This window comes from Anthonomus grandis, chromosome 2 (assembly GCF_022605725.1).
Source record: "Anthonomus grandis grandis chromosome 2, icAntGran1.3, whole genome shotgun sequence".
NCBI classification, from domain to species: domain Eukaryota; kingdom Metazoa; phylum Arthropoda; class Insecta; order Coleoptera; family Curculionidae; genus Anthonomus; species Anthonomus grandis.
The window spans coordinates 36,380,811-36,407,629 of NC_065547.1; the positions used below are offsets into that span (position 1 = coordinate 36,380,811).

The 26,819-nt window shown below is 31.5% G+C and overlaps 2 protein-coding genes across 4 annotated transcripts in view; one reads left to right on the forward strand and one right to left on the reverse strand.

The window, feature by feature from the left end:
* LOC126746900 (inaD-like protein) overlaps positions 1-26,819 on the reverse strand; it is a 226,928-nt gene that overhangs the window by 174,910 nt on the left and 25,199 nt on the right. For all 3 annotated transcript variants that reach the window (XM_050455323.1, XM_050455332.1, XM_050455314.1), the window contains exon 13: positions 20,829-21,652. In XM_050455323.1, coding sequence (XP_050311280.1) covers positions 20,829-21,652 — 824 coding nt within the window. The remainder of the gene's footprint in view (positions 1-20,828; positions 21,653-26,819) is intronic.
* On the forward strand, positions 5,617-8,714 carry LOC126746917 (rhamnogalacturonate lyase-like). Its single transcript, XM_050455341.1, has 4 exons — positions 5,617-5,968; positions 6,827-7,367; positions 7,424-7,695; positions 7,885-8,714. The coding sequence occupies exons 1-4, from the start codon at positions 5,635-5,637 to the stop codon at positions 8,424-8,426; spliced, it is 1,689 nt and encodes a 562-aa protein (XP_050311298.1). The 5' UTR covers positions 5,617-5,634; the 3' UTR covers positions 8,427-8,714.

Sequence of the window (26,819 nt, forward strand, 5' to 3'; positions counted from 1 at the left end):
ATTTTGATATATTAACAACACAAAAGTAGATCTATAAGATACATTTTTTTTTTATTTTTGAGAGTTGTAATGCATATCGCTATAAATGCAAAAGCCATAAGAGAGAAACTAATACTGTAATCAATAAACTCAATGACGTTTTTCTCTTCTTTTTTAACTAATGGTAAAGTTCAGAATCTAATATTAAATATTTCATTATTGTGGCCTTTATTAATAAACGATAATTAACGATAGAATCTATCCAAGAAAAACCCGAACTCTCTCATTAGGTCGTAGAATTAATAAAATAATATAATCTTTAACAAGTCTGGATAAAGAAAATATCTACATGTGTAGAGAGGTTTTTTACCCGAGCCATTAGGCGAGAAGAAAGTTACAAGGATAGTAAAATAAATTTATAATCCCACAATAAGTTACTATTCCTTAACTATCGCTCTAGTTTATTAGTTCTTCAATTTACCTGTTTTATTCAAATTTATTTAAGAAAATATTTTATAATATAGATAACCATTATAATGATTAATCTTTTCAGATATAATGACCTTAGTTTATGTTTTAAAACAGGATTCTAAGATGGCGTCACAATGAGTCATTCGGAAAGTAAGGAAACGAACATTCTCGCACTGATATGTTCATCTTGGTTGGTAAAATTATTGTGTTATTAAATCATGAAGCTTTAATGTTATGATGAAAGTAAAGCTGTATATTGCATTGCAGGATGTAATAATTGCATTTAATAATAGTGTATATCTAAATGCCTATTTTAGAAGATCGTCTGTTTTTCAGTGTCTCAAGCTTTAACACTATGGTAAGTATAATTCATAAAGTCAGCTAAGGTTCGGAGTTCGCAAGTTGAAGATCAGCATATGGAAATGCGTATTTCCATTCATATAGTAAGTTGAGGTTCAAAAAGGAATTTTGTGTGTGCCTTCTAATATTAAAAAGAAAAATGGCTAGTGAGGAGTATGGAAGATAGGAAAAGTGAAGAGATGTTGCGAAAGGAGAGATAATTGTTGATATATTTAATTTCAAACTATTCCTATGTAGAACAAAGAGTACAAAAATAATATAAAAATATAGCATAGAATGAAATCGCAAATATTCTTAACGTCAGTTCTAGATTTATTTAACTCCAAAGTTGTGAAATTTGTAGAATAGGTTTAGTATTAATATGCATCTGTCACTCTCTTGTAAATATAACAGTAAATAGATGCCTACCTATATATTAGCTAAGGCTAAGATATTATTAATTTTTTTAGTCGATTTTCAAAAAGTATGGAAGGCTTTGGGAGATAGGTATACGAAGGAGAAAAGAAATATAGCAGCCTCAGATGCGGCGCTGCCGGAAATAACATGGCTTTATTTCCAGAAAATTGCTGCAAGTTTTTATTATAATAATATGAGCTTGTAGTTAACAGATTTTTTCTTCTAACATAAATAGAGCATCTTAAGATTTTAGGCTTACTTACTTGTTTGTAAATCAGGCTTTTTCTAAAACATGCACAACACTAAAAGGGAAATATATGGAATTCTTCTGTACTCAGCGAACAGAAACGTGTTCAAGCTCTGACAGCAACTTTTCATGGAACACTTTCGAACAAATAGTGTGTCCGATCACTGCAGGCAGCAATGTAGAAGGTACCAGTTCAAAAGAGGATGCAGATTATAGATTGCAAAAATGGAGCAACTACAACCTTGGCTACACTCAAAATAGGCTGTAAGTACCTAATATACATAAATAATTATGAATATTTATATATAAGAGCAAATTTTAGTTAATCCGGCTAAAAAAAATTTCTTTTGCAGCACAACGAAAATGGTCGCCAGGACCACCGAGAACACTTTCATTTTAGGGGCAAAAGAGATAGTAGAGAATTTTAAGGTCCAAACAGAAATAAAAAAATCCCAACCATACATTTGCAGAGTACATGTACAATATGCTTACTATGGATCAAGCAAAAATAAGCCATTTACTTGCCAAAGAAGAGGAGGACGGATAAAACATCCAATTTTAAAAAAATTATATTCACTTTTTTTATTATTTAAGTTTATTTTTCTTAATTCAGGTTGACTATAATTCTTACAGCTATAATGTTTATACAGTGACCGCCTAAAGACCTGTCGATTTTTATTTTAAGTTGCGCATTATTTCACATAAATTTTTGTATACAGGATGGAACAAAAAAAAAGATATGACGTCATCGGTAATTTTTTTAAATGGAATGCAATATTTTTTATTGCTTTTATGAAATATAGGCGAAATTCCAAGCAAGTTTTGTATAACACACCTCATCTCAAAACTTAACTGTTTCCGAAATATTTACATTTAAATAACAAGAAAACAAATAAGTACGTCTATTTACAAATTAAGGTAAAATCGAGGATAAAAATAATGTTATAAACCTTGCCAATTGTTTCTATTTCCATGGTTGCACTTGTAAAAAATCTCAATTTTCTGTGAATGTCACCGTCAGTTCGAAAATTAATAGTTTTTATCAGAATAAATTATAGCTAATTTAACGGAAACCCAACGAATTGAAATTTTGATGCTGCTAGGGTACGGGGATCGAGTACGCATGCAAAAAGAAGTAAGTGAACTGTTTAATGCCAAATACCCAAACCATCCTATTTCTCAGTCAACAGTTAGTAGAATAGAGCACAAATTCACAACTTCAGGTCATGTTTGAGATTTGCCAAGATCAGGTCGTCTAAAAATTTCTGAAGAAACAAAATTAAATGTTCTGCGCTCCGTCGAAGAAAATCCAAACAATGCAACTTCACAAATTTTAGTTGATAATAATATAGCCGCAACGTCAGTAGGACGCATCTTAAAAGCAAATGAATACCACCCTTATAAAATTAGACTAATACATGAATTAAATGAGGAAGATCGTGATCGAAGAAACCAATTTTGCGAGCAAATAATGAACATTTGCAATAATAACCGTCAGTTTGTGTTACGAGTTTTGTTTTCGGATGAAGCAACTTTTTGTTTAAACGGTGTCGTAAATCGGCAAAATTGTCAGTACTGGTCAGTGTCAAATCCACACTGGGCAACTGAGAGTCATACATAGTACCGTAAATCTATTAATGTTTGGGCTAGTATCGTGGAAAATAAAGTAATAGGGCCATACTTTTTCGAAGAAAACTTTACAGGACAACGCTATTTGAATTATCTTCAAGAAGATCTTATCCCTGCTTTGGCTGCCCTATACCCAGACGAAGAAGACCCTGCTGTACCAACAGATATTTTGTGGTTTCAGCAAGACGGCGCACCGCCACATTTCTTTCGAAATGTGCGTAATTACTTCGATACAGTGTTCCCAGGAAGATGAATAGGACGAAGAAGGTCAATAGAGTGGCCGGCCATACACCGGCCAGGTCACCAGACCTAAATCCCTGCGACTATTTTCTATGGGGGTACCTGAAAAGTAAGTTTATATTGAGAAGCCAAACAACGTAGAAGATTTGAAAAATAGAATTAGATATGAAATTAGACGTATATCACCCGAAATAATTGATAGTATTTTACATGAGTTTGTAAATTGTCTTGCTTTATGCCAAGAAATAAATGGAGATCAGTTTGAACACTTGATACATTAATAAGAGTTTTTACAGTTTATAACATTTTAGCCTCCATTTTGTCTTAATTTGTAAATAGACGTACTTACTTGCTTTCTTGTTGGTTAAATGTAAATATTTCTGAAACAGTTGAGTTTTGAGAGCTAGACAAACTATTTTCTATAGTTTGTCTAGCTCTTGATAATCGATAATTAAAAATCCCTTAATTATACATTAAATTTTTTCCACCATATGGCCTCATAATGTATGGCTTTAAGCGGAATACCTTATCGGCGACCAAGAAATAAGGCATTTTAATATTAGAATTTGGAAGCACATATTCACTTGGAATATCAAGGTCATTGTTATTCAGTCTTTCACCAAAAATTCTATTTTTTAATAAATCCCATCACTTTGGGAACCATAAGTACCAATGTCAACACAAGTGAAGGTTTATTTACTATCACATGTAGCGAGGATAATTATACTAAATGTACTTTATAATTAAAGAACATTGAACCACTAAATGCAGCTGCTTGAATAGTAATTTTCCGTCCAATGATTCTAGACAGTGTAAAAAATTTCACCTGTTCTAAAACACGATCGCTATCTTGAACCACTCATTTTTGTGGGTCATCTTAGATAGTCACCTTTAAGTACATCTTAAAACACCTGACAAGTTTCGGGAATAATTTGATGTACATACAGTGTGTACAAATTGGTACAATCAAGAAATCAGTACAATTTGGAAATGCCCTGTTACTGCTGGCGTGCTCAAACCTTGCTATAGACTGCTGTAATAAGAAATACAATATTAGAGGGCAAGTAGATTAGAAAGACTACTAATATTTAAAACAAGAAATTTAGTTAATAAAATTCTTGTCTCGTGAAGTATTTTTTTTTTAACTTTCTACAAGGTTATAATCAGTCTGTCTTCTGCAGTGATTCCATCACATCTATTCTGCTTTGTTATTCTCGATCTTACTTTTCAAAGAAGGCGTTAAAAAGCTGGCAAACACTATCTTTTTCTGGAACAGAGACCACCAATTTCAAATAAAAATTAACAACCTGCTCTTTTGTGTCATTTTCAATTTTGAATCATTGAACCAATCATCTTTGAACATTCAAATTTTATGAATGGGTAACACTCTAAACTCCAACTAACAATCGACTGAACTCCGAACGATCTGCGTCAAATCAACCTCAACTGATTTTATGAATCGGCCTTAAGTCTATTTTCGTGCTAAATTAATTAGAAATAGATTTATTTTTACGATACCACCGTTTTACTTCTATGCATTTTTAAGTAAGCGACTTCGAAGATTGAAAGTCTTTCAGTGTTCTAAGGCAAGGGAGATAAGTAAGAGAAGCTAATTGTCTTAAATTATATGATACAGAATTCTCCAAATGAGTGGTATGCTAAATCTACATGTTTAATAATTACTAAGGCAATTGAAAAAGAGGAAAATTACGTATTTTCTTTTGAGAAAACACTCTATTGTTATGTGGACCTACACGTCACCTAAAATACAAAGCGGAGTTTCTGTAGTCACCTGACGAAGCTGACATAAAAAATTATCATGACTAGATGACGTTCAATGAGGCCTAAATATAATAGGAGCGGAAAACTCATAGTCAATAATTATATGTCTAAAACCTCTAAACAATTATTTCTAGTTAAATAAGTGAAGGGAGACTGCAGGATTTTCATTTTAGCTTAACCTACGACTCTATTGCAAGTATGGACTATTTCTTCAAAATTATATAATAATAATAATAATAATTATCTTTAATTAGTTCTTAATTAAATTATTTATTTTGCAATCATACTACAAAAAACATAATTTGTTTTTTGAGTAATATAATATAGCACTAAGTACCTCTCGGTATGTACAAACACAACTTCATAATAAAATCCATCCAGTTTTTTAAATACCCAGCATAAGTGGAATCCACTTTTCGGTAATCTTATTGTTTGTTCATTTTTTTATTTTGTTTGCGATTATTTTAATTATTTACGTCATTCTATTCACTGACAATAAAAACAATCGCTAGCTTGCCAGAACAGCAAAAATGTTGCTGTTACTTCTGTTATTCACTGTAAGCTTTTCCCAAAGTTACTGTGGGTCATTTGTCCAGTTCTCTGGCACAGATGTCACTCTTGGTAACGATTTGTTTAATATTACATTTCGAGAAAATGCCACTGCTAAATCTGTTTATAAGAATGGTGTTAATATAATTCAAACAATTTCAAATAACATGCAGAGTTGGTATCTGGATTGGAACGGCGAAAAAGCTTATTTTTCTCCTGGAGAAGTCCGTGTGGTGAGTAACTCGTCTGAGAAAGCCCATATAAGTTTTATTCAAAAGGGAATAACTGGAGTACTAGATATCGAGTTTCATCTAGGTAAGTATTTATCTAAGTTTTTTTCGTTTGTTTATTAAAAATAGCATAATTTTTTGACTAGCTTACTCTCAGGAGTCTTAATTTCAGTTTAGAGTAGGGATTATCAGCATAGACTGTATAAGTAAAGTTTGAATAAAAATTATATTGTTTTAACACTAATAAATTTGTATTCAATAAATATAATAAATTTTAATTTAATAAATTTTATATTCGTGTCAAATATTACAAAACACCATATATCAAAACCGTGGTACGTGGTTAAGAATTTACTACGTAGGACTAAGATATTGTCATTCCGTTTTGTACATATTTGTCATAGGATTTCATAAGTCTGACTGTATTGGCCGGGGTTAGTACCATAAATAAAATTGTAAAAGTTGTGATATGTGCAAGAAAGCACGCAAAGGAAGACACAGGTAATAAATAGAAATAAGTAATGTTAACTTTTCTTTTTGAAAGAAGAAATTACAAAAAACTATACTCTCAAAGGATAGTTTTTTTCGAGAACTATTATATTATACCAAAAATAAGCCAATCATGTAGACACATTCAAACGTATTTATCTTAAATATCGCGTATACCTTTATTACACCTCGCCAAATTTTATCTTAGGTTCCAAAATACCCGTGTAGTCTTCAATCGGAGTCTATAATAGAGCAAAAACGCAATCATTTTCTTGTTAATTTTTGAGTTCTTATTGAGATTTTATATACTAATTTCTGCACTCAAGATCTGAGTTTACCACACGGGTATATTCTTGGTTCGTAGATGATTATTAGTTTTACAATATGTCAATTATAGGAAAATTACTGCCTGTATATATAACTAAGATAATTATTAAACTAAGTATTTTTATAGTGGTTCTCGAAGATGTGAGTGGACTATACCAGTACGTCAAGGCATCAAACAACAATAACGAAACAGTCAGTTTAGCAGAATTTCGTACTGTATATCGCTTTGATGAGACTCTTATGCCAAAAATGTCAAATATGGTACTGACAGGTTCACCTCCAAACGTAAGTGGCAGGCCCACTATCCAGGATACCACCTGGCAATTAAGTGACGGCACATATTGGTCTAAATATGATTTTTGCGGATATTTGCGGGATACCCCTTGGTTGGGGGTATTTGGAGGTGGATTTGGTGGCTGGTTAATCTCCGCTAGCAGGGAATACCACTCAGGGGGGCCTCTTAAGCAAGAACTTATGGTCCATCAGATTTCTTTAATGCTTAATTACTTCCATAGTGGACATTTTGGTACGGCAGGCCTACATCCCGCACCTGAATGGTCAAAGTTTTATGGTCCTTACTTAATTTATATCAATACTGGATCAGATGAGGAGCTATTAAAAGATGTGGCTAGACAAACATTGGTAGAACAAAGTCTGTGGCCTTATAGGTAATTTCTTAAATTTTTATGTCATAAAAATTAATCTTAAAATCAAAAAATTTCAGTTGGGTAGATGATCCAGATTACCCTTTATCTAGAGGAACTGTATCAGGTAAAATAACGGGACAAACAAAAGCAATGGTTGTCGTATATGATGATAAGGAGCATGAATTTGACGTGCAATCACTGGGTTACCTTTACCATATAGAAAGTGAGGCGGATGGTAGCTTTAGCATAAAAAATATTCGGCCAGGAGATTATCAACTAGTTGCTTATCCTTTAGCTGGACAGGGTAGTGAAAATCTGGTCAGAATGAATATTAGTGTAAATGCAGATGGTAAGTAAGCATATTAAAGAAAGTAATGCTAAAGAGACAGAGTTTAAGAAATGATAAAACGAGGCTACACTGCATATCATTTAAATAAAAACTTATAAGTTTCTATGTAGAGAGGTTCTTAAATTATTTATGATGTTTCATATTTATTTAAAGTCAACTCCTATTAACTAGTTAATTACATTTATCTAGAAATCCTTGATGTCGGATCACTCGAGTTACCAGAACCTACCAATATAATCTGGTCCATCGGCGAGACCAACAGAAAGTCCGACTCCTACCGCTATAGTAGAGAACGGCGTGACTTCTACTGGCATCTTCTGCCTCCTGCCAACCTCACTTTCACGATCAATATGAGCAAAATAGATGTAGACTGGTACTATGCACAAACTAGATCTCCTGGTATCTGGAAGATCGCTTATAACGATAAGCCGGATTCCAATGGAAGGCTTTTGCGGGTGGCATTTGCAGCTGCCAGCCAATCGGCTTCAATTAATATTCTTATAAATAATAAGCTAGTGGGACATCACGCTTATGCAAATGACATGACTATATATAGAGACGCTTTACAAAGTGGGAACTTCCATGCTGAGCAAATACAGATCCCGATGGAATATGTAGTGGATGGGGAGAATATTATATCGTTTAGCTTACTGAGGGGAATGGTTATGTATGACGCTATAAGTTTAGCTGTTGATGTTGGAAATGAAGCGATAGTTACTATGGTCGAATAATAAGACTTTTTAATTTTAATATAAAGACAAAATACAAGTAAAGTGTTTGAATTTAAATAGTTTTTTAAATTGAACAACGACATTATCATATATACATATATACATAATAAATGACATCTTGTTAAGCGCAATTATTATTTGTTCTTTAAATATATTTGCTATTTGAATTGTTTACCAATGAAGAAAAAGTTGATATGCTGTAGGCTATATTCCCGCGATAGACAAGAAGGTGGTTGTTTCGAACAATACATATAAAAAGTTTATATTAAAACAATTATTTAAATCTCAGATTTTTTCCATTTGTTTACCGCCTGTGTCTACCTATGTTATCTTAGATATTAAATAAAATCATTAATAAAATATAAATATTGAATAAAATATGTAGTATTAAGATACTGAAAAAAATATTGCATTGAAAAATGTGTTATTTTATTCTCAAATAGTAATATGACGTTTGACAAAATATGATGTGTTATGTCAGTTGAAAAAATAAGCAGGAGTGTCATTACAATGCTTCCTGTTCGTTCATTTTTGTTAATTAGTTTTTTTCTTCTTATGGGCTTATTTATCAACCGAATTAAAAAATAATCATATCAAATTATTGGGAAAAAGAAACCGCATTTTAAAAGTGGTTGTAATAATGTGCTATTTAAAAAAATTAAGTAAATGCCAAAATTAATAGTTTGGACATTTTAAATAGGCGTGTAAACGATTTAAGTCATATAATACAATGAAAACTATTTTCCCGTGATTACTTGACTAAAAACTAAAACTTTCAACGCATTCATGGCACCCTATTTTAAAATTTAAAAAAAATATTTTTTCTATGAGTATAAAATAAAAAGTAGCAAGTAGAGTATCATTGTTTTCAGAATATCATTTTTTATCGAAATACGTAATAATATACCGAGTGTTCCATTTAAAATAAGAAAGTTAGTGTCTCTTCCTGTTAAACCGAAAGTTATGGAAAACAATGGAATATGTCAAAAGATGCTCTTATAACTATTCTATCGATATACCAAATTTGATTTATTTATCTTGAAAAGTAAAAAAGTTATTAAGTGTTCCCTTTTTTCTGTGTCACCCGGTATACATGTAATAATGCTACAATTTTCTTGAGGCCAGGATAAAAATAATATAATTGTGGCATATAAGATTATATATATTTTCTACATAAGCTGTGAAAAAATGTTTATTCTAGAAGATCGTATATGACACCACAATCTATATTATTGTTATACATGTTTGAAAATTTGTGAAGCTATGGAACTAGAAATATATAGGTGAAGTGCTCAAACTTGTTAGTCTTTAAATAAGTCTGTCAATAGTTTTGACGTTAAATGACAATTTATCAGTATACGTTCTCATTATTTTTGCAATAGAATTATTGTACATCAAATTTATCATAGTTGAGCCCAATGTCTTTTTTCAATGCCCAAGCACATTTACGCGAGTCATTCATTTAAAAGGGATAATTTTTTAAAAGGATTACGAATAATCCTACTAAAAAAAACGAATTAATTGACTGCAGGAACGAAAGATGGGGCAACTAAAAAGTTGCCCCATGGGTATGAAGATAAATTAAAATTCCGGAAGATCTCAAAAATATGGAGAATAGGAACAAAAACAGAGTTCCCGCCTATGAAAAACCAAGATGGTCTTCTGGTATTGACCCTAACGATATACCAGATAATCACGAACTACATGAGGAAATAGAGTTATAAAACGTACTAATCGAAAACCTACCACTAAACGCATTACCAAAATATAAACCTACAAGAAATAAGAGACCTAATTAAAGACCAAATTGATAGGAAAATACCGGATCATAATAAAATGAATAACAAAAAGCTGGAAACACTACCCGACAACCGCACTATTGGACATAAAAGTCATTTAAAACAAACGCATCAGTCTGTGTTATTTTCTGACAGAATAAATGAACAGAAAATAATCCCGGAACAGCAGTGCGGATGTATAAGACGATTATCAACTGAGTTTTTTTGAGACCTTTTCAATGCGAGGGCCTTTGATAGAATGTGGCATGGCGGCTTGATCTACAAGTTGCAAAAATTTGGAGTGTCGGCAAGGTTCATCAAATTTATTAGAAGTTTCTCAAAAGACAAGAAATTTTCTGTCAAAATAAATGAAATTATATTTTTCTATAATAATAGGATGATAGCAGGAGTCTCAAGGCTCGCACCAGTTTTATTCAACATATACTAAGCAGACATTACTCTCAAGTCGTGTTATTCACGGACGACACTTTTTTTCGCAGAAATTTAGATCAAATATCAGCGTACATACAGAGTCATCTAGAACAACATAATAGAGTGGACAAAAAATTGGAAAATCAAAATAAATACTAGTAAAATAGACGTCATACTAATAACAAAAAAGCATGACCGCACCATTCCAAATTTGACAATTTCAGGCACGCTTGTTCCCTGAAAAGATGATGTAAAGTACCTAAACCTGATGTAAAGGAGTATATTTTGACAAAAGAACAACTTCAAAACAGACAACAAAAATCAAATAAATTCGTGCAATTTGAGCAGTAAGCTCTCTTACGCTCTATATACTAAGCCGGGTAATAAATTATTGGTCTATAAACGGGCGTTATATCCGAAACTACTCTACGCCTCGAACATTTTCAGACATACCACGAAGACGAACATCAAAAAGGTTCAGGTGTTTCAGAATAAGTGCTTGACGATCTGTACTAATGCATCCTTATTTGTAAGTAATGTTGGTCTGCACTCCAAACTTAATACTATTCAAGAGTATATACTCAAAATTCAAGGAAAAATTAGAGGCAAGTTAGAGTTCGAGTTTGAAGTTCATCTTATCTAAGTTCAAATCCAGGCACTAAGACCATTCAGTCCTTCGCCCAACTCATTCACGCTTTGTTTTATCTGCAGGAACTGGGGCTCGTGCTCCAATAATCGTGCTCGCCAGCTGAATGTATATTCGAAAAAATGAAAGTGGAATTGGAGTCAATAACAAGCATTGTCTGTAAACCAGAACTTTTTTATTTAGTAAAGCTCTTTGAGAAACAAGCTATGTCGTCCTCTGAGAAGGATGTATTTGCGATAGAGAAGTTTTGTTATTCTGCTAACCTATTGTGATATTAACTTCCGAAACACTACCTTTTTATTAACTATTTTTCAATTAAGACATGAGCTGAAAAAGTACCGAATATCGGCATGTTTTGTCGTGATAGATTTTGTCACCGTACAGTTCTGTGCTATAGCCAGTGTTCTATGATATTCCACATTGCTATGTGGTATAACCAACATAGCAATATGGAAAAGGAACGGACTGAAGGCCTAGTTAACGTACACTATTATTGTATTTACCATTTTATTGTATTACCATAATATTGTATTACCATACGATCGGAAAGGTTTTTATCTGCACTTTTTTCTTTCGATTTTTATGTAATTTGAATTTCTAGAATAAAAGCATATGAAAATTTGAAAAAAAATCCCTTTGAGGCTAGTTATTACAATAATGTAAAAGGGTTTTTCAGGCTTCTATGAAATATACGCGGTTCATATAAAATAATTCATTTGGGGACATTTTCGACTAACTTTTATGTTTTTCCTGTAGACTTAGGTCTGAAACAAGACACATCACACACTTTTTCTGTCTATCTATTAACTACTACTAATCTGTCTTCATTTTCTTAATTAGGAATGTTTATGAATACCGATGAATTCAGCAACTATGTATATGAATAACACAGTGCCTAATTACTAGGTTATTAAATTTGTAGTTGCATTGATATAACAGCAAATCTTAATATTTGCTGTGTAATGGATTAAATAAAGCGCAATCGCTAAGGTCGATAACAAATAAATGCTTTTGAATTTTCAGTTATACTTGCGCCAACAACAATAATATTGTGAATTTATCTCGCCGAGCAATTTTGATGTTAGCTAGTAACCCAGCTTAAATTTTCAGGTCAAATTCCAACTAAGAAAAAAAACAATTGTGAATGTAAAAAAATTCACGTAACGTTTTTAGGTCGGTCACTTTAGGTTAGATATATTATTACAACATTGTGAATGGGGATTATTATGCATTTGTGGATTTAAAGAAGGTCATAAGGTATTAATAAGAAAAACCTAAATCACATAAATTAGTACTTTGATCTTCTAAGATCAAAACAGTACAAATGAAATGTATTATTATAATTTTTATATTTTAATAGCGTTTAGATATTATTATTATAATTTTTATATTTTAATAGCGTTTAGATATTAGCTTCTTTGCTATACATACTTAACGGTAAATTGGTAGGTACGGTCACATACAAACTTTCGTTCACTTGGTCTAATTTTATTTAGTATTATGAGTTTTTAAATATAACATTAATGAATTCTATAAGACGCAGCATCTTACATTATTGTTTACCTCCTTTTTTTAAATATTTTTATGTGTTTTTTTAGGTATACATATTGTGGCCAACTAAATTTTCCAAGACTTTCAAATATTTGGATTAAAAATATCATGCTTGCCTTCTCAATTAAAGATATAATATTAATCTTCCTAATAATCAATATACTAAAAACTGCTTTATTTTATTCCCCCCTGAAGGGCTCACGAGCACGTTAGGACCACCAAAGCCTAAAGCTAAAGCTTTATTTCCGTATTAAAGTGAGAGAAACCTTACGTTCAGTTAACAAAGCAATCCTATTAAGAGCGCTTCTATTTAGGGCGAAGTAATAAGATCATTTTAAAAATATTGCTGATTTGTAGAAAATATACAATGTGAGCGTGTAACTTCGAATAAATTCAGTACAGTATATAAACGTTTCTTTTCTCAAAAAAATCCTCGGATCCGTCGATTAGTATTTTGGGTTGTGCTCTTTTTGTTGAAAACAAAGTTATACGGTGAATCTCAAAAATAAGATATGACATCATCTACAATTTCTTTTTGCATATTTTTAAAGAGCTAACCATCAAATTATACATAGCTGCAAAATGTCAGGTTTATGTGATTAATTGTTAAAAATTAAAAAATCGGATTTAATATTATATTACACGTACTTGAAAATCTTATAAAGTGTAACAAATTAATATACAGTGTGTTCCGAAACTGAAATACATATTATAATGTTATCGATGATTTTTTAAAAATGACTTTTATTGCTTATTTCTAAGAGCATATCGACTTATACAAAACTGCTAAATTCCAATTTTTTGTGACATGTAGTTTTCAAGATTTATTTAAGAGTATTGCTTTTTCGTCAGGAGTTTGATGAATTTGAAAAACAATATGGTATTCCATATTTGTTCAAATAGTAAAGATAGTAAGTTGTTAAAAAAGAAGTCTTTTACTTTTCAATTGATTATGCACAAAATTAACATCTAATGCTTAATACACAGGGTATCCCAACTCTATGAATAAACTACCCAATTTATTGCAATTTATAGACTAACACTGTATGTATCTAACGAAAACGATTTAAAGATCAGATAAAAATAATATCGGGTGAAAGTGGTTTTACTGTCTTGTTTGTGGCATCTATTCGGTCCCATATATCGTAGCAGTTAAATTATAATACATAAAAAGTGTTTCGCATTATCAAAATCATAACAGAATGTCGCTATTATGACGTCGGTAACAATAAAATATGCGAAGTGATTATCTCCATAATTAAACTACAGAAAAAATATTTTTTAAAATTATTTATATTTTTGCCACCTTTATTTTAAGATATATTATATAATAAATTTGATTCTTGCATTTTTACATTGGCGACATAATAATGTTTTTATATCCTGCCGTTTGCCAGTAATCCAAGTAATATTCAAAACCGGTGTATGGTGTACCAAATGGGGAAAAAGTTGTGCAATCAAGGGCTTATAAATAATCTGTAATCTACTTCTTTGAACTCCCAATAGCAACGGATATACAGAGAAAAAAATGAAAAAGTGCGTTTTATAATAATACCTTTATAACGCGTTTATTATAAAAGATAGAATAACTAAATTATAGGTAAGGGTAAGAAATGAGCGAGGATTTAAAAATAAAGTCAAATAGTCAAGCTTTATTATGTTTAAGGAGACCAACGTCAAATTGAATTTTTAAATTTTCAAATTCCTCTATATAAATGTTCATCGACCATGTATAAACATGTTTATTTCGGTCAAGATAAATGATCAAAATTTACAAAATTAACATTTCACAGTGGTAGCCTAGATATTATTATTAATTATTACTTTAAATTATTACTAATCAATGAACGAATACTGTAAACGAGCAAGTAACACTTTAGGATTAAAATAGGTGTTCAAACAAGCTGCCGTTTTTGTCGTACAACACAGGATTTTCTGATCATTTCTTGGGTACTTCTGTTGATGGCTTTTATAACCGCGCATCTTAGCTCCTCTTTGGTTTCGTATGACCTATATTATACCACATTTTTAAAGAAACCTCATGTAAAAAAACAAGCGGTGTTATATGAGGATATCTTGCAGGCCATCTTAGTTGCCCCATGTGGCTTATCCACTCGGGAAATTCGTTATTTAAAAATTCTATGGCATAATACGTTCATTATGTGGCAGAGCGCCATCTTGCTTCGAATACAATTTCTGCAAAGTAAAATTCCTATAAGTTCCATAAGTGCTTTCGTTACGTTAGTTTCTATTTACCGAAATTTAAGTATTTCTTAAAAAAAGGAGTCTTTAAATGGATACACAGAATACCGAACAAGAATACCGTTATATCTGAACCTGATGACTTAGTGCCTTACTTGACGAACTAGGTACGGACTTTTATTTGAGGATTAAATAGTCACAGTTCGTATCTCGTTATTTTTTCGAATAAACTACTGACAAGATGCCATTTTTCTAATCAAATTGTCATTCTGAAGTTTCCTTATCCTCGTCTAGAAGTCTCCCATATAGCATAGGACATTTAAGAGGTCTCGTTTATATCTACATAATGTACCAATAAGGTATTAATATCTTAGAACCATAGTAAAAGATATCTTATTAAAGATTATTAAGTTAAATAAATATACATTTTCATTACAGCAATTTTATTAAGAAAATTCGTAAAAAATATGATGTAATTTTTAACCGGTATTTTTAAGCTTACTGATTGAGAAGAGAAAGAGGCAAATCCGCCAATTAGATACGCAAACTACAATTCTGCTGTTCCGTATTTAGAAGCAGAATTTTCATCTTAACCTCAATTTTGACCTAACCTAACCCATGGTTTTTGCTTTGGCTTGCTGCGATTGTTTAGTGTTGTGTTTGTGGTTTATTAGAAGTTATTTAACATTTATTGATATTTAAGCGTATTTTTGTTACTTAACTTTATTCAGTTTGGACGACGAAGTTGGTGAATTGTGTACTCAAAGATATAAGAAATCCAACAAGTAAAGACAGTGAAGCACGAACTTAATAAATATACCTGAACTGCCAATTCAATGAAAAGTAAATGACCACTACTAGGGGGCCGCCATTTTGCGTGATTGTGTCCTTTCGATGTTGGTCACTCTGACAAATTTTAGATGTGCCAATTTTAGGGAAACAAAACAATTAAAGTTTTTGAGAGGTTATGTTTATAAAAATACAAAATAGAAAGTTACATTTAGGTAAGAATTTAAGATAGTTGGGTTAAATCTGTGATTTTTCTTGTACTTCTTTAAAAATTTCGTCAAAATTTATGAAAGAAAGTATCCTCACCTAAAATGAGATAAAGTTTCAATCAACTTGGGATTGATGTAAATTGGTATTGACACTGTAAAATATTTGTTTTGTTATTCTGATAATCTTGAATCTTATAAATCTAAACTTAAACTTGAATCTTATAAATCCTAATACCATGAAAATGGTGATCTTCATTTAAATTTTTGCTTGTATTTACTTAACAAATTCAGTTAAAAACACTTTTATTTTCTTTCTATTTTTACTTTTACGAGTTTTACTTTCCTTCCGTATACAGTGTTTCCACATTAATAGGTACAACCATTTATAAAAATCAAAGTATGGATGATTTTATGAGGGTTTGTAATTAGCAAGGGTTTATATAGTAAAAATATATTATTCTATCAGAAAAAAATACAGACACAATTCACAATAATTCGGTTTTGAGAAACAGTAAATAAGTTCTTGAATTAGTTTAATTTTTACATTCAGAATCATGTATAATTATTTGGGCTGTGATCTAAATGAACTATTTGAAAGAAATCAAGATATTAGACTTCGCGGTCACACTTTAAAATTAAAAAAACAGATGTATAAAACAAAAACACGTCAAACGTTTTTGCCTATTAGAGTGTTTGATGTTTGGAATTCGTTACCCGTAGATGTCATAACTGCTCCCTCTGTAAACTATTTCAAGAATCGTCTGGATAAATTAGACATGTTTAGTGTTTAAATTTGGAAGCTGACATTTGAAGATTTATTCAAATATATTGTAATGCCTACTTAGTTCATAGAGCTATACAGAATGTAAATTCTTGGCTTTTATCCAATAAAATAATAATAATAATAAATACGTTTAAATAAAGATGGTTATACATTATTCACGTATTAAATAAGGAGGAAGATACATCGCCTGTTTCATACCCAAGCGTCGTCTACAAATCGCCAAAAACTAGGTAATCCGCTATACTCACACGTCAAACGTCAGCGTCGTCAACTGCATTACTATTATTTAATATATTTTTTGTTGGCAACACTAAAAATGTTCAGAGTGACCAACATCAAAATGACACAACCACTATAAAAATGGCAGCCACCAGGCAGTGGTCATTTTTGGGTATCGTGGCCATATGCATTAGCATTCCAGGTATATTTATTAAGTTCGTGCAGTGAAGAGTGTGAAAGTGGTTCACAAAAAATTGGTGAAATTAGTGTTAAACATTTGGAGGAAAGTAGCAACTTATAACTTAACCTCAAATCTAGTTTAGCGGATTGGGAAGGGCGGGAAGACTTTTCTCCACAAACGAAAATGCCTATCATCCCTGTATTTTATTTTAAGAGTCTACGATAAGAGTGTTTGTTCTTTATATTATTGTCTATGTTGTAATTATTGTTGCCTTCGATATGAGATTATTTTATGAAAAAAAAGGTTGAATCACGAAATACGAATATATACACGAATATTGCCATTTTTTATTTTGTTTAAATTATGGTGAATATGTTCAGGGGGCACAGGTTGTGCTTATGGCAAAGTTACATAATTTAATGCTCAATAAAAATTGCTTCTTGGAATAAAACCTTAATTTCTATACATAAAATATATAAATGACCCTTTATTGGTCTTATGGGGTTTTAAAATTAATATCCCATGTTTTGCCTTCTAGGACTCGTCACCGATTTGATTTTTTTAAATTCGAATTTAATAATTATATTTATTTAAATTAACGAGAGATAGTAAAAAGAAATTTTATTTAAATGGTTGTGATATGTTAAATGGTTCAGTGATTCCAAGAACATTAAAAATTAAAATTAAACAAATGAAGCACATATTTAAAAAATTCAAGTTTATAGTGGTTGCCAAAATATTATTAAAATATAATAATTTATTTAAAACCGAAAAAAATAATTTTGTAAAGTGCAAAAATGTCTTCTAATAAATGTGATTTATTTGGATGTATCTGTGCAAATAACATCAGAAAAAATACAAAATTGGAGGCTTTCCTAATTATCGACCAAGGTAGGCAAGGGTATCATCGTTTTGTTAGGAGTTCTTAATTTCTTCCCAACCCGCTATATTATAGTCACTCCACTTCAAAAATGGACTTCTACTTACAAGATCAAATCTAATTGATTTAAATTTTAATATGTCTGAAAATAATACAGCCGTCCAGTCCAGTTTTGAGGTTGAAACATTGAGAACACTTAAACTTAAAAAACAACATTTAGAAAATGCTTCAAATTTTAATGAAGTAAGTTTTCCATATTTTGATCGAGGAAACTTTATATAAATGATTTATTTTTTTTTGTTGGTTAAGAAGAAAAGAAAAAATTTGCTGGTGTGAATATTAATATGATACTTGTGTCAATACTTATATATACTTTGTGTAATTTTTGTATACCTGTTTCTATTTTAGACTTAAAAAGTTTTAAATTTTAAGATTTTTTATTACCTGTGTATGTTGAAAAACATGTGTAAATATTTTCTCGTTTTATTTACATACTATTTTAATTTAAATGTGAATTTTAAATGTATACATATGGATAGCCTTAATTAAGCTATAAAAAAGACATCTTAAAGACACTGTAAAAAGGCATCTTAAAGGTCTGTCTCATCTGTAACCATCTGTAATCAAATACCAGGCGTCTTAGAGACGTCTCACATGTTCTGAATCAGATATCTTTTAGACTTCTTGAAGATATCACTGTGTTATATGATTTTCTTTACCTTATCCAAACCTCCGTAAGCAAGAAAGTTTTCCTTTAGATGCCTTAACATAGCTCTACTATAGGTTGTCACTACTAGTCATTTAGTACTTCAAACTTCATTCTGAATCCACAGGAAGATTAAACTCTATTTCGTTATTTCTTATTTAAGATTATGCTTTTATAGTCAGGAAGTATAAGTGAAACCTCATTGTTCCGTTGTCTTCGAATATTTCTAAAATGTCGTTCTTCATTTGTAAAATTTCGCGTGCCTCCTCGTTGTTCTTTTAAATACCCTATGTCACTAATAATAAATTTACAAACAAAAGTGTGGCTGGATGAAACCTTTCTGGATATTAGCTTTATGCTTCACAATCCATAGATGAGTATTATGTCCACTAGTTTATTGTTTTTGCAAACATGAGCCATTTTTCCGCACAAATTGATCAGACCAATGAAATACGCAGCATTAAAAAACTGATATAACTGATTGAACCAAAGATACGTACTGAAAACCATACAATAACACAAATTGTGGTAAACGGTAATAGCAGTAAACAAAAATTGGTATGAATTTACACGGCATTCGCTGAGAATATCAAAAAGTTAATAAAATTTTTAATGTTTTACTATCTCTTTTATTAAGCAGTAAATTACTCAACTTTGAAAACACTATATATATCCAGCATTGGTGAAGCAAACAAGTCGCGTTTTATATGGTCACTCGAAAGCTCTTTGGAACATTTACTAGTTATTTTATATTTAGAGATATTTCTCGATAATGTAACGATACATGCTATTTCACGATTTCTTGAAGAGATCTACTACATCTATTGTGACAGTATTTCAGAAGGCGAGGTGGCTATCAGGTGATTGTAGGATATACTGACCCATCCAGAGCTTTTCACCTAGTATCTCATAGGAACTTTGACTATGAAGAACAAATTGAAGGGTGTACACAATTTTTGTATAGTTGGGCATCAGATTTCTTTTGTGCAGTTATTTTTTAAAATCTCGATATATTATCATAAATATTAATTATTATGTTGTGTTATGCTGCATTATTAAAATGTATAAAAATGTATAAAATAATTAAATTAAATACACCTGAGTTTATTTTGGAAACATTAATATATCAAAAATACAAAATTCGTTGTAGTATACCGGGAGATTAATAATGTTGATTGATGACATGATTAATGACTAAGAAAGAATAATAATTAAGATCGAAACTGAATTTCATGATCAAGTGTTCGTGTTACTATTGCATATTGATTACGCTACACTCACAATTTAAACAAATTCTCAGCCAGCGTTAGGAAGCAAAAATTGTACTAAACAAAATTTTCAGTTTACGAAATACGCTTTGAACAATACAAACTATTATTTCATATCAACGACATGTTTTTTTTTTGTATAACTTTTTTGATTAATTTAAGTAGGAAACTTTTTGGTCTAAAAATAAAACTCTGATGTTTTTCCTTGACCCCTAGATTATTTTGATGTCTATATTAAAAAAGTCAACTGAAGAAATGTTGAAACCAAATTATTTTAACTTGAAAACGTTTAAAATGTTTTTAAAAGGGATTTTATTTTTAACTGCTCTTTACTAGTTATATATTTCAATCTTAAAATGAAACAGCATATTTTATAACAAATGTGGAATACCCAAAAATGCATATACAAGTAGAGAGGTTTTATATTTTATTATTATTCGAGCCTTTAGACGAATAGAATGTTTCTACAACTAACTTTTCAGATCCAGTCACTTTAATTCATGTTTTGAAGCTTGCTTTTAGCGCCCCCAGAATTATGATATTTTAAAAAAATTACCCGTTTCATCACCTTGAACTTTCAAGCGCTCCACTAAGAGACGACTGCTGATTTTAATCGACGAAACAATGCTGACTAACTATTTTTAGTAGCATCCTCACTTAGTAGATATCTCAAAACAATACTTGTAAAAGCTCCGTTATATGTAAAGCTTTCTACCACGGTTCTTATTTTAGACTGGAAATAAAACTTGGTACTTACTTTTCAACAGCGTATCCTGAAACGAAGGCAGATTTTCTTCTACACTGCTCAGGTCCAGGATCATATACCAATGTGACAAAAGAACGATCCATAACATCTGGCGTGGAGTGACTTTTAAAGGGCAAACTAATTGAGTTGAAAATTTGAGAGTCGCTCATTTCTGTTGATTCCAGCTTTTCGTAGCTGGTGATTTTTTCGACAAGGCACTCCTCATAATCATTGTAATATTCCCTTAGTTTATATGTAAGTTTTTTTCCCGGCGGATCTTTTGTTTCTAAATTTAAAGGTTCGCTCAGACTTTTACATACTTCTTTTTTTAAACAGGTGGGGTATTGAACAAGAAAAAACTCATCATCTTCACAGTGGTCATTAGAGGTAAAGTTAAGGCAAACATTTTTAGAATATGGGTAAAATTCAGTGGGTAGACAGGGTTCTGAACTGCTAGGAGGGATTATCACTTCATTGTTATTTTGTACTTTAGCATTGTCTTCTGATAAAGATTCTTCAATACAAGTCTCGTAACCGTCCTTTTCTGATAATGACACTTGTTTTAACACTAATTTGACACAATTTTCACTAGAACTTTTAAAACTTATTTCTAAATCGCTTTCGTCAACACTGATGTTTTTGTTAAACGGCTTTAAGTTTAGGTAGTTATTGTCTAGGATGCATTTTTTTGAGTAGTTTTCTAATTGTGAGGTCGATGGCGAATGATTAAATGAATATTCATCTTCAATGAAAATAGGAAGTGTAAGAAGGTCTTCTTGGAACTCTTCGATGCATTCTTGAAAGTCTTCCAGGCAGGTTTGATCGTCTTCTGTTTCCTGAAATGAAACATATGAAACAATATTTTTTTAAATCGTTTTAAATTCTTGATAAAACTAAATTGAGATTTTATATCTTTCGATATGATTGATGTATTAATGAATTTTGTATTATATTAAGACCTTAATTAAGTTTTTATTAAAATGTCAAACACAAGCCTTAACCGAATTACAATAAAACACAAAGATATACAGGGTGATTTTCAACCTATGCGCATAAACTTGGGAAATGGTAGATGAAGATCAATAATAAGAAAAAAATGTAGTAAAATATTTTTGGTTTCCGAAATAAAGTTAAACAAATGTCAACAGAACGTGTATCAGACGAACTTATTTTGTTTATTAATAACTGATAGTAAACAAGTCATAATGTTTAGAATTTGTTGTTTGGAATCTTTAGCAGTACTTAGTTTATTAGTGGCTGTGATCGTTTTCGATCGTTATTTTCACATGAACAAAATAAAAGCGTCAAATGTAATGGCGCACATTTTTACAAACGAAAAACTTGTCGACATGGTTTTGGTTTGCGGAGAAACGCATCAGAATGCAGTGACAGCAGCTGATCTGTATGCCCAAAGATTTCCCCGAGAGAGAGTGGGGGCTTTCTTACGTGTTATTCAGCGGGGTAGAGAAACTGGCAATTTGCGGCCGCGGCCTGAATAAGATGGAGAATTAGACCTAGGCACATTCTAAATCTGGAAGAGGATATTTTAGAAGTTATCGAAGAACAACCTGGAATTAGCACTAGGAATATCGCAATCTACAAGTTGGCAAATTTTAAGGCACAAGTTGCTGTACTTGTTTCATGTGCAGAGGGTACAAGCCCTACTTCCAAGAGATTTGCCGCTTCGAGTACACTTTTGTGAGTGGTTGTTACATCACCAGCAGTTGAGCCCAAACTTTACCATGAACATTTTAGTTACGGATGAGGCAAATTTTTATGCGCAATGGAATTTTCAACTTTCATAACACTCATTACTGGGCTTTGGAAAATCCGCATATTACACGAAGAACATACTTTCAACAACGTTTTTCTGTAAATGTATGGGCTGGAATTCTGAACGGGTTGCTCATCGGACCTATTATTCTGGAAAATCGTTTGACTAGTGCTCGGTATTTAGAATTTTTGCGCAACAATTTACCAGTGCTCCTTGAAAATGTGAATCTTAACGTTAGGCAGAACATGTGGTTTCTTCATGATGGTGCTCCACCACATTTTTCACGACCAGTGCGACAACATTTAGATCGTGTGTTTCCTGGACGGTGGATAGACCGTGATGGTCCAGTTGGGTGGCCCCCTCGCTCGCCTGACCTTAATCCATTAGACTTTTATTTGTGGGGTCATATGAAAACAATGGTGTATATAAACGAAGTTGATACTGAGCAAGAGCTACGATATCGCATAAACGCTGCCAGTGACGCAATTCGCCTACAGCCTGGTTTGGCCCGTGCATGTACGTCTTCATGGATTCGACGAGCTCAAGTCTGTATCGAAAATAATGGAAACAACTTCGAACAGTTGCTTTAAATTAGTTTAAATTAAACACGTTTTTTATTTTAAAAAATATGGATATCTGCAAAATAAAAAAAGATACGTTCGGGTCATTTGAGCACAAACAAGAATTTTAAATAAAGAATAAATTTTTTCGTACAGCCATAAATAAAAAACTTCTCCCTCTTTAGGAGAAAAATCCGTGGACACACGTGGTAAAGTATGCGAGACATGACCTCGCTCCCATAGGGATACTTTATACAATATTTAATTAATAATGTATATTATTCCGGTCAGACGTCGCAAGGATTTTCTCTCGTTTTTGTGAAGATTTTGTTGTTCGGCATTATTGGGGAATCGTCTATACAGATTAAAATATAATTTCTCTAAGCCTATTTCATTTTGAATTCATGAAAACGTATGTCGGTAGGATTACAAGGATTCTTTCCTAAAACTCTAGTTCTGGAAAAGTTGCAGTCGACAGTCTTTTCTTGCGTTGAGGCTTCCAACAACATATCAGGATTTTAATGCCCGTATTTCCAAAGTATTGGAAATGACTCATTGGTTATATCAAGTTATTTAATATAGTTAATAAGCTTTTTGTACTTCATTTGGAATTTTCTTTATCTACGCCTTTAAACAAAGTGCTTTGATACATTCGAAGCCTAATCTCGATTCACCATAAATACGACTGTTTTTCGAACTGTTGATAAACTTGATACAGAAAGCAATCTCCGAAATTTTGGATCAATAAATTATACTTATTTTAAGAGAAGGTAAGGAAGTTTCAGCGACACGGTTCTTTATATACTCGGCTGATCATTCTGGAAGATTCGCTGAGCTTTGAGACGTCGCGCGGCGAGCCACTTGTATCATTCTGAAATGACGGATAATCAGCTGGTTTTCAGTATTTACAATACCATTACAGTATACTTACTGTCAATTCAATACCAAGGTAATATTTAATGTGAAAACCATTTTCAATATTGATATTTGCCCTAAATGCAAGTGACTTCAGAAATCTGTTCTGTACTCCTTCAATATCATTTATATAACAAGCATAAAATTGTGTCACAGAAGCATAGTCTAACATACAACAAGGGGATGATAAAAAAGTATTAAACTTGCTGAAAATAAAGAAGTAGAACAAAAGTATAGAATAAATCTTTATAGTAGGTAGATGCATCTTTACGGCGTATAATTAGTGGCAGATCGATGGTGTGGATATCAGGGAGAGTTTTGCTTTCCCCTCCTTTTTATTTTACTGAGAAAAAATCACACAAAAATCTGCAGATTTTACATTTATGCTCAACCAAAATTTTATGCTGATTACTTGTAAATCGGTAACTATCCGTAAACTGGCAGATCACAAAGTTTCAAGAAAAATGTAATATTTGAATTTAACGCGTTTTTCAACTAGATTTTATCGCATTATTTTTGAATTTTCTGCCTCCAAAATATCCCCTTGTGTGAATTAAAACTCGCATTTCGCAATTATTTATTAATAATATTTTGAATTGGCAAACGTCAATTTATTCTCAAACAAAACTCGCGGATAGTAGGCACCAATGTAGGTATACCCTTCAGATCACTTTGAGTTAAAAAATGACACTATATTTCGGAAAATCTGAAAAATTTTATATTAAAAATTACATTATGCAGATCGCTTAAAAAAGCAGCAAAGAAAACAGAACCTAAATACGAAGTCAAGATATTCGAAACTACATTGAATTCATTGGACTTGTACTTATTAATTCTGCTAGGTTGTTCTAAATAAACAGCTATAAATACGTACCAGTTCCCAAACAGTACAAAATATTAACTAAATGAAACACAAAGAGTATTCTTGGGACTCATTAAATTTATTAGATTTATATAACTATTAAAAATAAATAGTATTTCATACTATTTTAATTTTAGTGCTGGTAATTTGACCATTTGCGTGCAGGGCAACAATATTCTTAATCTAATTATAATACATACACGAAAGCGGTAGTAGCAAAATATACAATATTGAATTTGAACTAACACTAATGTGCCATAAGTCTTGTCCTTATCAATTCTGAAAAAAAAAGAGAAAATGTATGTTTAATTAAGCTTACAATAATGAGATGATAAGAGGGTATACAAAGCAACGGAAAAAGGCCTTTCTATTTCAATTTATACAGGAGCCTATTCTTTAATTAATTAAGAGATAATTATTTAAGTAATATTATATTAGGCGTCAAGTTAATGTATTCGATTAAAATATATACCACATACATAACATCAATTTATCAAATAAATCTAGCCATATTTGTGTCTCTCTGAATACCCTCTGATTTTTATTCAATAATCATGCACATATTAAACATCAAACTTACCAGAATCAAGTATCCTACCTCGTCGGACCACTGGCGCAAGATATTCCGCACAAACTAAAACAATAATTTAGCGTCAGTGGTCTTAAGATTGGCACTGATCAAAGATTTATTTTTTTTTAAGCTTTTTACTTTTTTCACTTTTATCCCACATTACCTAAATATAGAATCCAAACCAAATTTCAAAATTGAAACATAATCCACGAAAAGCATAATTCTTAAGTCCTTGATTCTTCTCTATACATATAGAAATTGTTATTAATAAAACTGGTAAATAAAAACTGGTGACATTTCTTAAAGAGGCCAAGCAAACATTTAAAATAAAAGAAAACAGGAAAGTTTCGGTGATGATGCTATGGTTTGTTGCGAAAAACCTGTAACAAATTAAATTAGTTCCTTGAGACCAACACTGTTTGTTTTCTTTTGTTTGGAACTTTTTAAATTAAGTAAGTTATAATAAGACTAACATTATGAGATTTGTTATTATAAGTTGTTTGCCACAGACTAGGTCCTTGATGTTATGGTATGACGTGCAAGCAAAGAAACTTGCATTGGATTCTTCCTATTAAAAATACAGGGTCTGGAAAAACGAGGCCAATCCGCCGGCCACATATAGGGTGGATCAAAATAATGCGACTCTCGTTATGCCATTTTTTAATTGGGCGCTTGGTATTCAATATACAGGGCGTCAAAATTAAAAATATTAAATCGTTTTTTTAAAGTAAGTCGAGTGTTTCATAAGATATTAAATTAAAATTTGGTGTGGGGGGGGGTTTTTTGGAACGAGAAATTGAAATCCGTTCACGGATTCGCTATACCTTGCAGAGGGTGCCACCTGCGGTATATTGCATGTGTTTAAAATAACTTTTTTGTACCCCTGTATAATAAAGTTCTAGTAAAAAATTCTAATTTATCCAATCTTTTTTTGTAAAAAAAAGTATTCTTGGTAAATGTCGGCCTGAGAATTTGTTTATAAGATATCTTAATTTTAAAATCTAGATACATTTTATCAAGTTAATTAAATGATTAGCCCTAGGCTATAGACTTCGCCTTTGTATGTGTTGGAATAATAAAGACATTATTAATTATTTATTTATTGCTATCCAATAAGCAGTTAAGAGAGGCCGTCTGTAAATCTAGAATTGCTATGATGAGTAACAACCTCCGCCGCGGAAATGGCACCTATGAAGGTGTACTAATACTAATATTACTAATACGTAATAGTTCAATATATTTATTTATTATCTTCCGTATTTGTCTGATTCTGATGCTTGTAATGATCCATATTCTTGTAATCTTGTGTATTATTTTCATC

Coding starts and splice junctions, on each gene's coding strand:
- LOC126746917 (XM_050455341.1), top strand. CDS start 5,635: ATGTTGCTGTTACTTCTGTTATTCACTGTAAGCTTTTCCCAAAGTTAC. Junction 5,969..6,826: donor AGATATCGAGTTTCATCTAG/GTAAGTATTTAT, acceptor GTATTTTTATAG/TGGTTCTCGAAGATGTGAGT. Junction 7,696..7,884: donor TATTAGTGTAAATGCAGATG/GTAAGTAAGCAT, acceptor ACATTTATCTAG/AAATCCTTGATGTCGGATCA.